The sequence below is a fragment of the Felis catus genome, chromosome A1, assembly GCF_018350175.1.
Source record: "Felis catus isolate Fca126 chromosome A1, F.catus_Fca126_mat1.0, whole genome shotgun sequence".
NCBI classification, from domain to species: Eukaryota; Metazoa; Chordata; class Mammalia; order Carnivora; family Felidae; genus Felis; species Felis catus.
In genome coordinates, this window is record NC_058368.1 from 90,015,121 (window position 1) to 90,033,827 (window position 18,707).

The 18,707-nt window shown below is 40.4% G+C and overlaps 1 protein-coding gene across 4 annotated transcripts in view; it reads left to right on the top strand.

Moving 5' to 3' along the window:
• MAPK9 (mitogen-activated protein kinase 9) overlaps positions 1–18,707 on the top strand; it is a 58,802-nt gene that overhangs the window by 14,182 nt on the left and 25,913 nt on the right. For 3 of the 4 annotated variants that reach the window (XM_023253986.2, XM_023253987.2, XM_023253983.2), the window contains exons 2-4: positions 2,624–2,794; positions 14,200–14,329; positions 17,105–17,163. In XM_023253986.2, the coding sequence (XP_023109754.1) occupies positions 2,673–2,794; positions 14,200–14,329; positions 17,105–17,163 (311 nt within the window). In that variant the 5' untranslated portion in view covers positions 2,624–2,672. Of the gene's footprint in view, positions 1–2,623; positions 2,795–3,221; positions 3,458–14,199; positions 14,330–17,104; positions 17,164–18,707 lie in introns of those variants that run through there. The other variant, XM_023253990.2, reaches the window with a different exon arrangement.

The following is an 18,707-nucleotide window of genomic DNA, read 5'->3' on the forward strand; positions in this document are numbered from 1 at the left end:
GGCCCAGGTCCAGATGGCTCCCAGCAGCTTCCAGGGCCCATGGTGATCTGGCCTGGTTTCCTCTCTCCAGCTTCTTTCCCCCACTGCCCAGCAAAACTAACTCTTAAATGACTTCTCACACTCAGAATGCACCTCCACCTGTCTGCACATGCTCTCTCTCTTCCCCACAGCTCAGAGCCTTCTCTGTCCTTCTCGGTTTAGGGGTCCCCTTGCATCGGAGCTCTTCCTGAACATGCCTGCAGTGTGCACTCTCTGTGAGCTCATCAAGGGCAGGCACACTGGCTGTTCCTGCACAGGACTTTGTGCACAGTGGTGTCAGGAAGTGCTTTTTGAATGACTGGCAGTGCAGGTGTATTCCAGTAAGGCAAAGAAACAGCAGGTTGTAGTGGCTACCTGCCTTTTCACCTAGTCCATCTCTGAACCTTTGCACTTGTACCCCAAGAGCCAGTTTGAGCAATTCACCATGTCTGAGCACAGTCAGCTTGAGCTCTGTACCTCTGCTGTCTGTCTCTGGCAGATCCAGATGCAACCTTCTCCATGAAGCTCTCCTTGTCTTCTGCACCCCTGCCAAAGGGTAGGACCTCTTTTGCCTTGGTTTACTTTTTGCTTATGCCCTTAGGTTATTATAACTTGTGTTGCAACTTGTGTTACAGTATTCCCCCAACTAGCTGCTTTGAGATGAACTGATCTTGCTTTATCACCTATGTTACTTACCACTTCTTATACAAAAGCACCCCATAAACGTTGAGTTGAATTGTCTCAGCCCCATAAAAACTGTAAAAAAAAATAATCTCTAGAAATAGATATTCCTTCAGATGTCAGTAAAATGAAGCAGCCTCGTCAGGGAATCATTAGGTACTGAATTATGGGTCAGAGCAGCAAAAGTTTATTGAATGCTTCTATTGTGGTCCTGTCCCCAGCAGTGTGAGATGCCACAGTAAGCAACACAGACCTGCCCTTACCGCCCTGGAGCTTAGGGCCCCCTCCTCACCGCAGCGTGGCTCAGCCAGGCTGTTTAGCTCACAGTGTAGCAGGAGCTGATCATCCCACTGTAGGTTGTCATGAGCAGTGTGTTGGTTCATCTAATGCAGTGCTGGCCTCCCGGAGGCACTCCCCAGCCTGTGTACAGCACATTCAATCACAGTTGCTGGTGGTACTAAGAGCTGTGCCTCAGCCACTGCCCTGAGAATGGTTAAAAGAGGGGGAGGGGCGCCTGGATGGCTCAGTCAGTTGGGCATCCGACTCTTGATTTTGGCTCAGGTCATGATCTCGTGGGTTCATGGGTTTGAGCCCCTAGTCGAGCTCCATGCTGAGCATGGAGCCTGCTTGGGATTCTCTCTCTCTGCCCCTCCCTTACTTGCTCTCTGTATCTTTCCCAAAATTAATAAAAATAAACTTTAAAAAGATGAGAGGGGGAGCGGGGGTGAAGCAGTGGTCAGTTGGAGAAGCTATTCATTTGATTTAAATTCTTTGTTTAGGCTTGTTATTCATGAATTTATTTCCATGTTTAATGGAAATTCTAGGCATCACTGTATTGAAATACAAATCATCACTCCAGAGAACTTAGCAGGTAGGCATTAAATATTAGATGGTAGAACAAACAGGAATTTGCTGAAGCTGTAGAATAAAATTTAAATTCCATGTTTTTAAATAGTATATAATGTTTACCCCTATGATTTTATTGTTGGCTTTTTAATTTTTTTAAAAAGAACAAAAGAAATAGTTTTATGACTTCTAAATAAACATCTTCAGACAAGAGCCAGCGATCCAAATCAGTGTAACTGCTGATTTGTGTTTGGTTGTTTTCTATATAAAATCACAGAGGCTCTTGCATGGTGGGGATCTCAGCCTACTGCCTAAGCCACCAAAAGGTGGCTGCCTAAACCACCAGTTTATACTAATTTATCATGAATAATTGTCAGAGCATCCATGTTAATGACTATAGGTTACAATGGTTCTCTGTCTACAACTGTCTGTATTGAGCCCACCAGTGATGTGGGGTTTGGGGAATGTGGGGCCTCAACATGCACAGTGGGCATGCATGGCCACACACCCATGTCTCCAGGCCCAGCACCCCAATGTTCCATCACTTCCTCCTTTTACAATCTAGATATATAGTAGGACTTGCTTTCTGCTCCATCATTTCACCTGAATTTGTGGACTTAGAAGAAGACTGGCCCACTTGTGTTTTCTGCAGGAACTGTAGACAGAATCCCTTGGAAACCTCTCCCCAGTGCCTTCATCCCTGGTTGAGGCAGCCTGGCATAAGCTAGTTCTAAAGGAGGCGAGCTGATGAGAATCACTCAGTGACATAATCCTGTCATGGCTAGCAAAAATGGACATATAAAAGAAGGGCTGTTAGTTTCTAGTCCGCTCCCTTAAAACATGGTCATGTGGGGCCTCAATGTTCCTTCCTTTCATGATGGTCTTGTGCCTCTGAAATGTCATTGCATTTTTTTGTTTGTTTGTTTTGCACTTTGCTTAAGTTCAGAACTTGGTCCAACCAACTTTATCAACTTACAGCCACGTTGTCTTACATGCCAATAAACTTGCAACCCTATGAAGTGAGCTGTGCCTGTATCATCTCAGAAAGAGTGCATGTTCATTCTGTTTCTCTTTTAAGGAACCTGACCACTGTACCAGCTCTTTGGAATATTCTATGATACTACATCATGAGTGACAGTAAATGTGATAGTCAGTTTTACAGTGTGCAAGTGGCAGACTCAACTTTCACTGTCCTGAAACGTTACCAGCAGTTGAAACCAATTGGCTCTGGAGCCCAAGGGATTGTTTGGTAAGTATGCTCTGTTTCAATAGCATGGACTGAGTTTTTGTCATAATAAAAACCCAATAAAATGAAGTTGTCAGAACTTAGAAACGCTGATGATTAAAAAAAATACTCTTTTCTTTGCAATAGGTTTTTGAACTATATCAGATCAAGCTCTTGCTCTAGTTATATGTAGTCATATTGTAGGATACAGACCTCAATTCTTAGAATGCTGCATAAATTTATAGTTTGCGATTTTTCTTTTTTTCCCTTTGTTTTTTTTTTCTTTTCTTTTCTTTTCTTTTTTTTTTTTTCCATTTCCCTGTCATTAGATACTAGAGTAATAGGTATGACAGTGAGTTGTAACAGAAATTTGGAGTTTTATTCATTTCTTCATCCTGGCCACCTTTCCCCTCTCCCCCTTTTATCCCCAATCACTCCTATTCATTTCTAGGCGCCGTCACTGCAGTGCCTTGCCCTTCATTGGCAGGATGAGGCCAGTCAGTGTCATTATCACCCCATGGATTAACCAGGAAGGGCTGCTGTGTGAGGGGTTGGGCTGGCCGTCTCTTCCTTGGTGTCTCACTTCAACCATGTGTCCAGCCCGTCAGAACCGTTGGTCTGACCCTGAACCTTAGTCTCTTGCATGGTAAGACAGTCAGCTGCCGCGACATCACCGGCCAGCTAAAGGTAAAGTCTTTCACGTGTTTTCTAGACTACAGTTATCAGCGCTTCCCAAACTTTTCAACCCATAGTTTTCTGGGCAAGGCTTTTCTTTTCTTTTCTTTTCTTTTCTTTTTTTTTTTTTCTTTTTTCTTTTTTGGGTCAATAAAAACAAGGTTGTCTTTGCATCTAAAATAAACTGTGTTGGAGCTAAATATCCACTGTTTACAACTTGTAGGCAGAGGGGATTCAAGATAAAAGAGAACTAACTCTTCTAGATGTTCTGGTAGGGGGGCTTAATGTTCTCATTAGAGATTTTGAGTCTAGAGACCCAGCGCTTTGTAATTGATCCTCGGTTATGGAGACCTGAGATCCGGGAAGTCCTTCCCATTGTTCCCTTTAGCCTAGGTGGTTGGAGCCCTGGGAGCTAAGAGGAAATGACATTCAGAACTTCACAGAAAAACTAATGTAGGAGAAGGGGCTGTTTGGGAGGAATGCCCAGTCTGGGTCTAAAATAAGGGTGATCTTAATTTCCAAAAGATAACACACTGTATTGCTATTTAAATCCATTGTGCCAAGAGAAGTTTTAAAGTCATTGGATGGTTCAAGTGAGGACACTTTGAAATGTATAAAAAGTTCTAGACAATAAAACATTCTTTTGATTTATAATCCATCTCTTACTTGGAATTGCATAGTAATTTGATACAGGTAATTTGGCAAGGCTGATATTAACAACATTTAATGTAATAACCACATTGAGAGTCAACCTCTCAATATAGTTCATAAGTAATTCTAAATAAAGTTCATGAGTAAAAAAAGTTCATAAGTAATTGCAAAATGGAAGGTTTTGTAAATGGGAGGCAGTTAAAATTAATGACTTCATTACAGCATGTAAATAACAGTAAAATCACATGTTACTTTATAAAATACCATTTTGCAAAGATTGGTTTTGACTTCCAGGTTGTATACGCTACTTTTCATCTTTAATTTTTATAGACATGTTTAATAATGAAATTATTCATCACAGATGTGTATTTTTTATTAAAAAATTTTCAGTTTTTAAACAAAAGTTCCTAATATGCCATTATAAGCTAAACCTCATCTGAGAGAGCAGTGGCAGAATTATAGTATGGAATGTTCTGAATTAAAAAAAAATTTTTTTTGACTCAGAGCCCAGAAATAAACCCATACATTTATGGCCAGTTGATTTTGGAAAAGTTCTCCACGGTCATCCATTGGGGAAAGAGCAGTCTCTTCAACAGATCGTGCTGGGGCAAGTGTATGTCCACATGCAGAAGGCACGTCATGTGTTGGACCCTTGCTTCACATTGTGTAGAAGGTTAACTCAAAATAAATCATTGACCTAAACGTAAGTGCTAGAAGCATAAACTCCTAAAAGAAAACCAGGGAAGCTTCATGACTTTGGATTCTTAGAAATGACACCAAAAACATGAGCAACAGAAGAACAAATTGGACTCCATCAAAATTTAAAACTTTGGTGGATCAAAGGACACTGTCAACAGAGTGAAGAAACCACCCACAAAATGGGGAAATGTTTACAAATCATATATCTGGTAAGCGTCTAGTATCCGGAATGTATAAAGAACTCTTACAACTTTAAAAAGACAACCCAATTAAAAAAAAAAAAAAAAAAACACAGCCAAAGGACTTGAATAGAATTTCCCCAGAGGGGATATATAAATAGATAATAAGCACATGCAGAGGTGCTCAGCATTAGTCATTTGGGAAATGAAATCAAAACCACAGTGAGTTACAACTTCATACCCACTAGAGTGGCCATGATCAACACAACAGAAAATAAAAAATGTTGGCAAGGATGTGAAGAAGTTAGAAGCCTCATGCATCGCTGGTGAGAATGTAAGATGCTGCGGCCTCTTGTGGAGAACCGTTTGAAGGATCCTCAAAGCAGAATTACCACGTGACCCGGTAACTACTCCTAGGTATATACCCCAAAGAATTAAAATCCATTGTACCAACAAAAACTTACACAAATGCTTTGTACACTGTAACAAAGGTGTACACAGATGCTTGTAGCAGCAGTATTCGCAATAGCCAGAAGGTAGCCCAAATGTCCATCAGGAGATGATGAATAGATGCACAAATTGTGTTCTGTGCACACATAGGGTTTGATTCATAAAAGGACCAAAGCCCTGACACATGCTACAACATGGATGATCCTCAAGAGCACGCTAAGTGAAAGAAGCCAGACGTTTATATGAGATGTCTAGAGTAGGTGGGTGCCTGGAGGCAGATGCAGACTGGTGGTTAGCAGAGGCAGGGGGGACGGGGGGATGGGACACAGCTGCTTACAGGGTATGGGCTTTCCCTTTGTGTTGACGGAAATCTTTTGGAATGATACAGAGCTGGTGTCCGCACAACATCATGAATAGACTGAACGTCACTGAATCATTCACTTTCAACTGGTTAATTTTGTGTGTCTGTGAATCTCACCTCAAATATTTTCTTTAAAAAAAGAAAGCAAACTGGAGGGATGCCTGGGTCACTCAGCCTTGATCTCAGCGTTGTGACTTCAAGCCCCACATTGGGCGTGAAGTCTACTTTAAAAAAAAAAAAAAAGCAAACCGGAAGGTGCCTTACAGCAAGGCTATTTTATCATTTTGTCATTTGGATATTTAACTCCTGATACTAAAGCATTGTATGTAATGGTATTTTTACACTGTACAGTGTGTAAAATATGTTGTCATTTCCCCATAGTAGCTTGACTTCTATATTGACAGAATCTTAATAGTAAAGTCACTTAAATCTTAATGTTTTCCTTTACATGATTTCATGACAATTTTGTTAATGCTTGTGGGAGCAGCTTTTATCCCACATGCAGAAAGGTAGGCAGAAAGAAGTACATGAAGGCTAAAACCCTGATGCTGTTCTAAATCTCATCTCTTGCAAATCCCCATTTCCATTAGCCTGAGTTTTGATTCTAAGGCAAGATCAAAGGCTGGGTTTTTGTTGTTTTCTGCTCAAGTGAGAAGTCATTACTTGGAACTAATTAAGCTTAATTAATTAATTAAAACTTGATGAGCCCACGCGCAGCTAACAGTTTATTTCACAATCTTCGATGTCACTATTCACTTACCTTTGTAACCCAGACGGTTACTTGTTACCAAACCAAAGCCTGTTGGGCTAACTTCACAGGATGCATGGAAAAGGGGTTAGTTAACTTGATTCAGATGACTGATGTCTTCTGGTAGAGATGTGTGTACAGCTGTGAAAATCTTTCTTGGGCTTCTGGGATGTTTCATATGTTGGCCTTCAGATGAAGTGCTATCCTGGGAGCTGGGCCCATAGTTGGAGACCTGCCTTCTGTTATCATGTCATTGCTCCTTTCTCCCAGAGTCTGTGTGGCCTTGCTGTTGGCCAGGCGGGTGGGTGACTGACTGCTCCTCGCCTTGCCGGCGGGTTGAGGCTTTGGGGTCCCCTTGAGCCACAACAATGGTGATCCTCAGAATGAGAGAGTACTTCCCCTCTGATACCCCCTCCACCCCATCTTCTGAGTATTTTTTCCCAGATCTGTTTTGCACAGCATCGTGGGTATTGGCATTCTGCTTTGAGGGCCTCAAAAGAAAAGTGTTCAGTATGCGGTGCAAGGAGAGGGTCTTTCACCCTCTCCTAGAAACTACTAACTACCATTAGTTAGAAACTACTAACGGTGCCAGTCAGGCCCCTTTCTTTCCTCCAGTGACAGAAGGGCCCGAGTGTCCCCCACCATCAAGCCCTAACTTCTAGATAACTGGTTCTCTGCAGCCGTTCTTTCCCTGCAAACATGACCATTACTTTTGTCCCCACTGCATGTGGGGATTGGATTGTCCTCAGAAGCCCACCAGTCTTTAAGACACTGTCACTGGTCTTTCAAGACTAATCTCATCTATGAAACATCCCCAGCTAATCTCAGCTCACATTTAGAATAAAGCCTCCTCTCTGGTTGAACCAAATGCTTCATTGATGTGCACACCACGTGAGCGCGCGCGCACACACACACACACACACACACACACACTTCAGAACTAGAAGATAATAGATGTGTGTTTTAAACCAAATTTGTGGTAATTTGGTACAACAGCAATAGGAAACTAACAGAGGCATGTGTGTTCTTACATTTTTGAAAATAAAATGTAGTAGCAATAGTGCATGGTTTGCAAAACTTGTTAATCATCTGTGTAAACTAGAGCTTTATGAAGACCTAGGGACTAGGGTGCAGCAACACCAAAGTGCAGGTACTGGTCTGGGATTAAGTGGAAGAGCTGGGACCAGAGGAAAATATTCTGCCTCTTAATTTTGAATAGCTTTTGCAATTGCCTCTTGTTTCCATATTTTTGTTCATTAAAAATGTTAGTGAAATAGGGGTGCCTGGGTGGCTCAGTTGGTTAAGCATCCGACTCTTGACTTCATCTAGGGTCGTGATCTCACAGTTTATGAGATCGAGCCCCACGTTGGACTCCACACTGTCAAGCGTAGAGCCTGCTTGGTATTCTCTCTTTCCCTCTCTGTCTCTCTGCCCCTGCCCTCTCTCTCTGTCAAAATAAACATTTTCTCTCTCTCTGTCAAAATAAACATTTTAAAAATGTTAATTAAATAAATTAGGAAGTAAGTTTTGAAATGTTTATCACTTTGAATCATTCATAAATATCAACTATATTATTTCATAAAATTAAGTAACTGCAAGATTTTGTTGAAGCTGTAGCGGGGGAAAAGTGTGTACATTTCTTTCTTATCTGTTCAGTTTTTCTTTCTCCTAAAATCTCAAGTTGTTCAGCCAAAATAGTGACAATTATCTGTTTTATGGAACACTTGCATGAAGTTTTTAACTTAAAAAAAAAAAAAAGTTTAATGTTAGATCTGGCAGATCCTAGAAGTCACAGTTACAACCTGAGCATTAAATGGTTAGTCTAGCCTTTACTCCTTTATCTTTCTAGTTCTGTTCACCCATGAATGTCAGCCTCTTCTTACACTGTTTTATTTTCTCTCCACTAGTATGAGTAAATAAACATATAATGTCTGTAACAAAATTTCTGCGATAAAGAAGATTTATAGTGTAAAGCACAGGAAGCCTGTGATGTGGGAAAACTGAGCTCCAAGACCAGCTCTGATCCACACACTCGTAGTTCTTTGTGACCTTGAACAAATCCTTGGGTCTTTGTATGTCTTAACAGTCTCACCTCTAAAGTGAGCAGTTTTAGAGCTTCTGTATTAGAATGATGGATCAGATACCCAACAAAGCAGGAGGGCACTGACAGTAGTCAGTGGGATGAGAGCTTTTAACACATTTCTGAAATGTAAGAAGTAATTGGAAACTTGATGCAGATAAACAGAGCAGGGGAAGTGAGAATAAGTAGCTGAGACATTTGCAGTGAGGAAGAGAACCTATCTAGAGTAAAACCCCAAAGAGGCTGTAGGTGTAGGGATGACAGAGACAGAAAACGAAGGTGAAACAAGTGCCCAGAAATAGGGATGTTAATTAAAAGTGTGTCTATGAAACAGTTGTGCTAGTTGGCTACCAACATCCGCCTGCCATCCCCGTGCTCAGCATTTGCGCCTAGAGAGCAAGTAGGTGAGTGAAGAATTACTAGGCTAGGATCTGGGGATGGACAGAATCCTAGTAGGGGAAGCCCAAAATTTGGGGCTCTTTCCCCTGAGGACATTTGAGAATTCTAGAGTGCATAGCTGAGAGATTGAGTAATACTTTGGATTGCCTTGGGTGACCAGCAGATTGGAGCCCAGGGTCCTATAAGGGGCCAGGTGAACTTTTTGCCTTGAACTGGGACCAAAAAAGGACTGCACCCAAGAAGTTAAAAATGAACCCGAAAGAAAATGTTAAAAAAAAAATTTTTTTAAAGGGGGAAGGGGGTGCCTGGGTGGCTCAGTCAGTTGAGCGTCCAGCTTTGGCTCAGGTCATGATCTCACAGTTCGTGGGTTTGAGCCCTGCGTCGGGCTCTGTGCCGGCAGCTCAGAGCCTGGAGCCTGCTTCAGATTCTGTGTCTCCCTCTCTCTGTGCCCCTCCCCCACTCCCGCTCTCTCTCTGACCCTCAAAAATGAATAAATGTTAGAAAAAATTAAAACAAAAAAGAATGAACCTGAAAGAAATGGACCCTTGCGGGCACTGCCACTCAGCCTCAAATCACCTCATTTGCTGAACTTGAAGTGAACCCACATTGCTAGTGCCTCCCACCAGGTGCCTAGCAGAAGTGAATTTAAATTCTAGATATCAAGCTATTTCTAGATAGCAAGCAGTTCTGCAAGTGCGAGGCCCCACACACCATCACAAATGACTTGTCACACAGGAGAACAGACAACATGCATGTGACCCAGCACAAACAGAAAAGAAACAGATCCACAGGGGATATTAGTGTTATTGGATCCAAACTTTAAATAGCTATGGCATTGTGTTCAGGATGGTAAAAGGCAAGATGAAAAATTTTTGGTAGAAAAGTGGAGACTTAAAAAAAAAAAACTAAATTGAAATTCTAGAACTGTAAGATATAGAAATTAAATTGTGAAGTTAATGGATGGGTTTAATGGCATATTAGATATAACCAAAGAGAGATTTAGTGATCTGAAAGGTGGGTCAGGAAAAAAAAAATTCAGTGGGGCACCTGGGTAGCTCAGTCGGTTGAGCGTCCGACTTCAGCTCAAGTCGTGATCTCATGGCTCATGAGTTCGAGCCCTGCGTCAGGCTCTGAGCTGAGCCTGTTTTGGATTCTATGTCTCCTTCTCTCTCTGCCCCTCCTCCGGCTCACACTCTGTCTCTCCAAAAAACTAAATAAACATTAAAAAAAATTTCAGAATGAAGCCTGGAGAGACAAAAGGGTAGAAAAATACAGAAGAGAGGATGTTTTCATTTTCTATGGCTGCATAATAAGTTACCACAAACTTGGTGTTTTAAAGCAACACCCATTTATGATTTCATACTTCTCATAGGTCAGAAATCTGCATGGGCTTGCCCGGGTTCTTGCCCAACATCTCATGAGGCTGAAATCAAGATGTTGGCTGGACTGTGTTCTTATCTGGAGGCTCCAGGAAAGAATGTGCTTCCAAGCACATTCGCAGGACCCAGTTGCTTGCAGCTGTAGGTCTGAGGTCCCCATCCCTCGCTGTCTGTCAGCCAAAGGCCATTGTGCTCGTAGGGGCTCCTGCATTCCTTCTCACATGGCCCCCTCCACCTTACAGACAGCAGTGGCACGTCTAATCCTTCTCAGGATAAAAATCTCTCAGACTTTCCCCTCTTCCCACCAGCCAGAGCAAACTCTGCTTCTAAAGAGCTGTCGTGGGACACCTGGATGGCTTGGTTAGCATCTGACTTCAGCGAAGGTCATGATCTCGTGGTTTGTGAGCTCGAGCCCCACATCAGGCTATGCACTGACAGCTCGGAGCTTGGAGCCTGCTTCGGATTCTGTGTCTCCCTCTCTCTCTGCCCCTCCTCCACTCATGCTCTATCTCGGTCTCTCTCAAAGATAAATAAACATTAAAAAAGGGGGGGGGTCTGTTGTGATTAGATTAGACCCCATCTCCCATTTGTTAATGAGTATGCTTAGCCCCGTTTATAGAACACAGGGTCAGCATACATAAAAACCAAATGCCTAGAAATTGGTACAGCAAAACACTTTGACAATGCTTCGGCGTTCCTACTCTTAGCTATCTACTCATCAGAAATGCATGTATAAGGGACCCAGAGCCATGTGTGAGAATGTTTATGACCATGTTTCTTATAATTGCTAGCAAACTGAAAATAACTGAAGTATACATCAACGTTATGTCATGTAGTCATGCAAAGGAATATTATAGCAATGACACAGAATGAATTCTAGCTACACACAACAACAGGTGAGTCTCCCAGATGTAATGTTGAGTGAAAGAAGTCAGACACAAACGGTTTAAAAAAACAGACAAAAATAAGCCATGGGGGTGGGAGGGGGAGGGAGCTTGAAGATGCATGTTTAGCTGGTAAAAGCAAGGAGGTGATGATCATAAAAATCAGAATGAGTTATCATCTTTGGGGACAGGAGGGATAGTGATTAGTAAGGGGAGGCTTTGGGGATGCTGACGAAACATGATTCTTTGTGACACATCATTGAACTGAGGAACAGGAAGAGAAGCAAAGAGATGAAAATGAGAAAAGCAACATTGGAAATCCGTGGAGTTCCAAAAGAAAGCTGATTTTGAAGTCAGAAGACAAACTATCAGTCAACGCTGAGGGCAGAACAAGATCATTTATCTTCCGTGGACTCTTTCTGAAGCAATTCCTTGAGGATGTACTCCACCAAGAAAGAGAATACAGGAACATATATGACCAGAAGCATGGAGACCAGTGAAAAGAAGTCCCAAGGGTGGTGGCTTTACAGCAGGCCATGAAAGAAACTCCAAGAAAACATATCTTCAAAAAAATGGAATAGACCTTAAACAATAGCTCATGTGAGCAAGGTGGGAAGCACGGGGGATAGACTTTAGAAAGGGATATTTTTCTTCTCTTAAAAAAATGCTGGGGTGCCTGGGTGGCTTAGTCGGGTAAGCATCCGACTTGGGCTTAGGTCATGATCTCATAGTTCATGGGTTCGAACCCCACGTCGGGCTCTGTACTGATGGCTCAGAGCCTAGAACCTGCTTCGGATTCTGTCTTCCTCTCTCTCTGCCCCTCCCCCTCTCATGCTCCATCTCTCTCTCTCTCAAAAATAAATAAATATTTTAAAAAAAGAAAAAATGCTTATTGGAAACTTATGGTGGAACGGCTAGAAGAAGTCATGACCTAAAGTGTCAAACAGCTTTAAAAAGACATGATGTTTGAGCAACTGATGGGATGTAAGAAAAGAAAATCCATCTGACTTTGATGCCAGAAACAATCTCATTCCCTTGTGAGTGACAAGAAGGGTCATGTGATCCTTGGAAAATGAACTGTCATCCTGGCTCTGCTGTTAGAGACATTTGTGTGTGCATGCATACATACTCTGTGTGTCTTGGCTTTCAACTTGTAGACACATCCGAAAGAAGACACACGGAAGACGTAGTTGTAGAGACTGAACAGATATGTTCTCTAGCTTGACCATTCGAGACAGAAGTTTGGAGGAGGGGAAAGAGAGTAGAGTCCTGAAGGCAAAAGAGATGGAAGGTGATGGTCTTATCTTACATACTGGGAGTCCAGAGGCTCCCTTGAAGGTTGATGGAACAAGAAATTTAGGCAAGTTGTTTCAAGTTACAAAGGTAACCAAGGGAAAAGTTCAAAATGACGTGAGAGCAAAAAGCTGGGAAGAGTTGGGGGTTTCAAGTAAGTGGTTAAATCTTCAGTTTGGCGGAGTAGACAGACAATTTCTGAAGTTGATACATGAGGAAACGGTAATAAAAGTATATTCATCTGGAGTTGAGAAGTGACCACAAGAATTAAAACCAGGAAAAATCGAAGGGAGTTGCTCCCGCAGTTCAAACTACTAGTGAGGAAGTAGGTGTCTGCTCAGAAGCTCATAATTAGTCCATTTGGCTCATTTGGGACAAAAACTTTTGAGATCAAGAAAGGTGTGTCTGTTTTCAAGTTCTTAACACTGAGAAATATATGTAGGTACAAATGCACATGTATATGTGTACATTAATTATATGTTGCACAATAGATTTATCTTTAACATTTTATAATTCATATGAATGATGCATTTCCATATGGGCATGTGGATTTATGTATGTGTATACATGTACACATAATGTGAACTGAATTAAAGAGAAACAATTACAAAGCCACGTGAAATTTCTAATCATTAACCAAATGCTACCATGGACAGCCTTCAATTTAAAACCCATTCAATTAAGTTAGGGCTGTTGGCAAAAAAAAAAAAAAAAACAAAAACAAAAAAAAACAAAAAAACAAAAAAAAAATTAATAGAAGTGTATAAGTGGAAACAATGTTACAAACTGAATAGAATAAATAGAAACAGTGTTTTAAATGGTGCTTCAGTTCTGAGGTGGTCTTTGGCAGCTTTTAACCTCTGATGTACTATTAGTACTAATTTGTATAAAATGTACCATCAGGCTACTCAATTCTCCCTATTTTCTGGAGGAAAAGGAACTATAAATTTCAACTGGGAACTTGAGATGCCAGAAACACAGCCTCTGCAGGATTTTATTCTTACTATAACAGTACAAGGAGTTATTTCTAGTAGAATTTTATATATAGTAATTGCTTACGTTAGCGGTTTTGTATCTTGAGGATTTACCATGAGCTGAAATCTTGGCTTCTGTTTTCTCTTTAGATTTTTTTGTCTGGGAAAAACACAATCAAAACTTATATTTATTATATTCTACTCATGATCTCAACCATTTCCTCCACCATGATACTCCAGAATATACTTCTATTTTATTCTGTGATAACCAGTGACCCTCCCGCTCCAACTTATTGGCATATTTAAACTGAAGACTTCGTTTCTTGACTGGTCTTACATCCTGTGTATTGAATTACTTGGTTCCGAATATAATGATATCAACTAATATGATGAGAAGTCAGTGTGCAAAGAATCGTTGAATCCCATCCTAACTGTAGCTGCCCTGTCTGTACCTCTGCAGAGCAGTGAGTCCGTCCCACATTCTCAGACAACTTACCTTGGTCTTGACGTGTAGAAGTACCTTGAGTAGAAACAAGCAGAAAGAGATTTCCTTATTTGTTACTTATTTAAAAAGATAATGCCTTGAATGTACATTCTACATTGCAGTATTTTCCAGAATCATCCTAATGGGTTCCTTATTATATTTCCTAATTATAGTGCTGCTTTTGATACAGTTCTTGGGATAAATGTTGCAGTCAAGAAACTAAGCCGTCCTTTTCAGAATCAAACCCATGCAAAGAGAGCTTATCGTGAACTCGTCCTCTTAAAATGTGTCAATCATAAAAATGTAAGTTATGTCTATATTTTCTCCATATAATGTTGTCCATAATGGGATAACCTTCTGGGTCTTTGGATATATGTTGGGTTTAGACTTAGGGTAAACTGCTAATAACAGTAACCATTTAAATGGTTATATTTTATTTATAAAATTCTTTTTTTAAATAACTTTTTAAAGTTTATTTGTTTTGAGAGAGACAGCATGAGTGGGGCAGGGCCAGAAGGAGAGGAAGAGAGAGAATCCCAAGCAGGCTCTGCATTGGCAACACAGAGCCCCATATGGGGCTTGAACCCATGAGACCGTGAGATCATGACCTGAGCTGAAACCGAGAGTCAGACGCTTAACCGACTGAGCCACCCAGGCACCCCTGTTGATAAAATTCTTAATTAACCTTGGGGAAATTGAAGTCAGCCAGAAGCAGCATGGTCCAGTTTGGGTCACTGAAGAGGGTTAGCAATATCAATTAACTCTGTAACCATTTGAGTTTCAGTATTTCTATTTCTATAAAATGGCAATAGTATGAACCTAACAAACTGAGACACTACATATTCTTTTTAGAAAAACGTTGTTCTAGAAGTAGCTTTTTACCTTGTACTGTGGACATTTCAGGTTTAAATATGTCAGTAGATGGTGTGATATTCAAGATAGCTGTACTTGGCATCTCCACAGAAATCAAAGCACTGTAAATTTTAAGGAGAAATTGTAAGTTTCCAGAAAATGAGGTGCTCAGGCACATTGGATGTCCACCACTAGTCTCTAAGCATTATTGTAAGCATGATTTTGATAACCTTGCCTTGTTATTAAAAAAATCATCACATGTCATGTCTGGAAGAGTCTTTGGAGATCACCCCTTGTGACCCCTTTTTTTGTTGATGAGTATTTAAGACTACACTCAATTTCATGCTGCTCCCTTTGTTTTAGCATAAATGCTGGATCTTTCTGGTATAGGGACATCACATACAAAACTAAGATAAGTTTATTCTTTTGAGTTTGTTTTTAATTTCTCCAGTGTATGCTTTATTTTACTTTTACATTTAAAATTTTTTTTCAGATTATACAAAAGTATGGTTATTATTTTTTTAATTCAAACAATATAAACAAAGAGGCAAAAATCCTTGACTCCCACAGTTCATTATCATTAACATTTTGGTGAGCATTCTTACATACGTATGTACATACACACATGAACTCGACCTTCTGTGTTATTGTAAATACTGCTTTTTCCCTCATGGAATGTTTCTGGACCTCAGATATATTAATGACCATAGATGGAAACCATTTTTTAAATGGTACAGATGCACAGTATTTATTTAACTAGTCACCTGTTCCTGGATATTTAGATTGTTTCCAGTTTTTGCTATTATAATCAATACTGCCACAAACATCCTTAACATGTACTTTGCACGCTTGTCCAGGTCAACTTCTTGGCCAAAGCATACTCTGTGCACCTGGTTTTAATATATGCTGACACATTGACCTCAAGAAAGACCATCAATTTTACACTTCCATTAAGAGTATCTGAGAATGGGGTGCCTGGATGGCTCAGTCGGTTGTGTGTCCAACTTCAGCTCAGGTCATGATCTCATGGTTCCTGAGTTTGAGCCCCGCATCAGGCTTACTGCTGTCAGCACACAGCCTGCTTTGGAGCTTCTGTCTCCGAAGCAGTAAGCCTATACATATGTATATTTATAAAAGACTATCTGAGATTTTTGTTGTACTTTACCAATCTAAGAGATGACAAATGATATCTTATTCTTACTTGTGAAGTTGAGTTCTTTTGCATATTTCTATTAGCCATTTATTTTTAAAGAATTTGTTTTCTGTGGCCTTTGTCCATTTTCCTCTTGGGCTGTTGGTGTCTTTCTTATGCATTTAGGGAGGATCTTTGGATGCTAAAGCTACCAACTCTCACTTCTTTTCCATTTGACCCCAATTAAGTTGTTTTTGCCATGCTTTTTTTTTTTTTTTTTTAATTTCAGTTTGGGGTTAAGGTAATAAAATTTTGTAGGTTTCCTGTCATGCTTAGAAAAAGGCTTTTCTACATTAGAACTACATAAATGTTTATCCATGTTTTAATGTTTTATGATTTCATCATTTACGTTTAAATCTTTGTTCCATTTGGAGTTGATGTGAAGATTGAAGTATGGATCCGATTTTATTTTTCCCTCGGTTAACCAGCCACCCCGGTTCTATATACTGAATCATTCCTCTTTCCCTTGGTCACTTGAAATGACTGAGGATGTGTGTTTGATGCTCAAGCAGTGGGACTCATCACTTAACTGTTGGGGTGCCAGGACCAAGGCCTGTGGTAGAGGCCTTTCTAGAACCCTCTTTAAGTAAATACATAACACTGAGGGGTTCGTCTTCATCATACTAAAGATACAAGTTTCACCTTCATATTTCAAAGCTTTAGAAATTTGTAGATAGTATTTAAGTTTTCGCAGTTAACATATTGCTTTGTTTAGTCTTTTTCTACCCACAATTTCTATTCTTTTATGTTCAGAGCCTGAAAGACATTATATGTTAAAATTCTGTCGTAATAAGTTACTAGAAACACATAAAATGTGATTTGATTAAAAGTACATCTTATTTCCAAGGTGAGAACCCTAATCATTTTACTTTTCTCAAATGCCACGTAATAGGATATTTTGGTAAAGCTAATAACAATAATAAATACTGAGTTCTGCTGTGATTTGTTTTTCAGTTTTAGTACATTTTAACATTAAACTTAATTTTTATAGTTAAAGTTACGACATGCTGAGGTAAAATAAATTTTCTTTTCAGATAATTAGTTTGTTAAATGTGTTTACACCACAGAAGACTCTAGAAGAATTTCAAGATGTGTAAGTATCATTTTTACTCAGTGATGCACTGTGTATCAAAGACTGAAAACTTAGAAAAGTAACTGCTTGTTTTACTTAGGAAATGTAGGTAGTAGCTATACATTTGTTTGTTTGTTTGTTTGTTTGTTTGTTTGTTTGTTTATTTAAGAGAGAGAGAAAGAGAGAGAGAGCACATGTGAGCAGCGGAGGGTCAGAGAGAGGGAGAGAGAGAATCCCAAGCAGGCTCTGCGCTGCCAGCGTGGAGCCAAACGTTGGTCTCAATCCCTCAAACTGAGATCGTGACCTGAGCCGAAATCCAGAGTTGGACGTTTAATCGACTGAGCCAACCAGGCGCCCCAAGTAGCAGTATAGTTTTAATGATAGACACTTTTTTCTCTGGAGAAATGTTAAGAAAGATCGATAATAATATTCAGTATTTGTGCCTAGATATTATCATCTCCGTAACAGGTAAAGGATGACCGAAAATAATTCTTCAGAGGAGACAGTGACCATTAATGCTGCCAATTCACTTTGCTGAAATACAAAATGTTTTTCTCCACTCCCCCAAAACCCAGGATTGTAGGGTTTGAGTGTTTATAATTATTATTTGAAATGATTATGTTGTTAAATATTGTATGTTTTCACAATCTGAAATAGAATTATCTTAGAATAAAATGTTAATTTATCATATTGAATGCCCAATCCATCCTAAATTTACTGGTGTATTCATTGAAAAAATATTTGATTGCCATTTGTGTGCTAAGCACTCTCTTGGACCTGGCATACTTTAGTGACCCAAAGCAGGCAAAAAATCCCTTTTATTATTTAAAATTGCAGGTGAGGGGCATCTGGGTGGCTCAGTTTCTTAAGCATCTGACTCTTTTCTTTTTTAATTCTTTTTTTAATGTTTATTTATTCTTGAGAGATAGAGACAGCGCAAGCAGGGGAGGGGCAGAGAGAGAGGGAGACGCAGAATCCAAAGCAGCCTCCAGGTTCTGAGCTGTCAGCACAGAGCCCAACCCAGAGCTTGAACCCACAAACCACGAGGTCATGACCTGAGCCAAAGTCAGACACTTACCGACTGAGCCACCCAGATGCCCCTTAAGCATCTGACTCTTGATTGATCTCCCCTCAGGTCTTGATCAGAGTTGTGAGTTCAAGCCCCATATTAGGTTCTGTGCTGGGCTTGGAGCCTACTTAAAAAAAAAAAATTGCGGGTGATCATAGTCCTTCTGAGAGCTTTTGAGAAGGCCAGAGAAGATAAGCAATCAGCACAAGCAGGGCAATGATGCCATCATAAGAATGTGGCAAGTGCTCTGGAAGAAGTGGGGCATGGTGTAGGGGTCAGTAGTGCTGGCAGTTAGGAGTCAGGCTGCAATCGTAAGCAGGGTGGTAGGAGAAAGACATCACTGGATTGGTGACATTTGAAGAAAGCCTTGAAAGAGGTGAGGGGTTAGTCCTACAGGTATTTGAGGGAAGATGGTATCAAGATAGAAGGAACGGCAGAAGTGGGGCAGTGTGGAAGTGGGGCCATTCCTGGTGGGCTCTGAGTTGCAAGTGGCCGG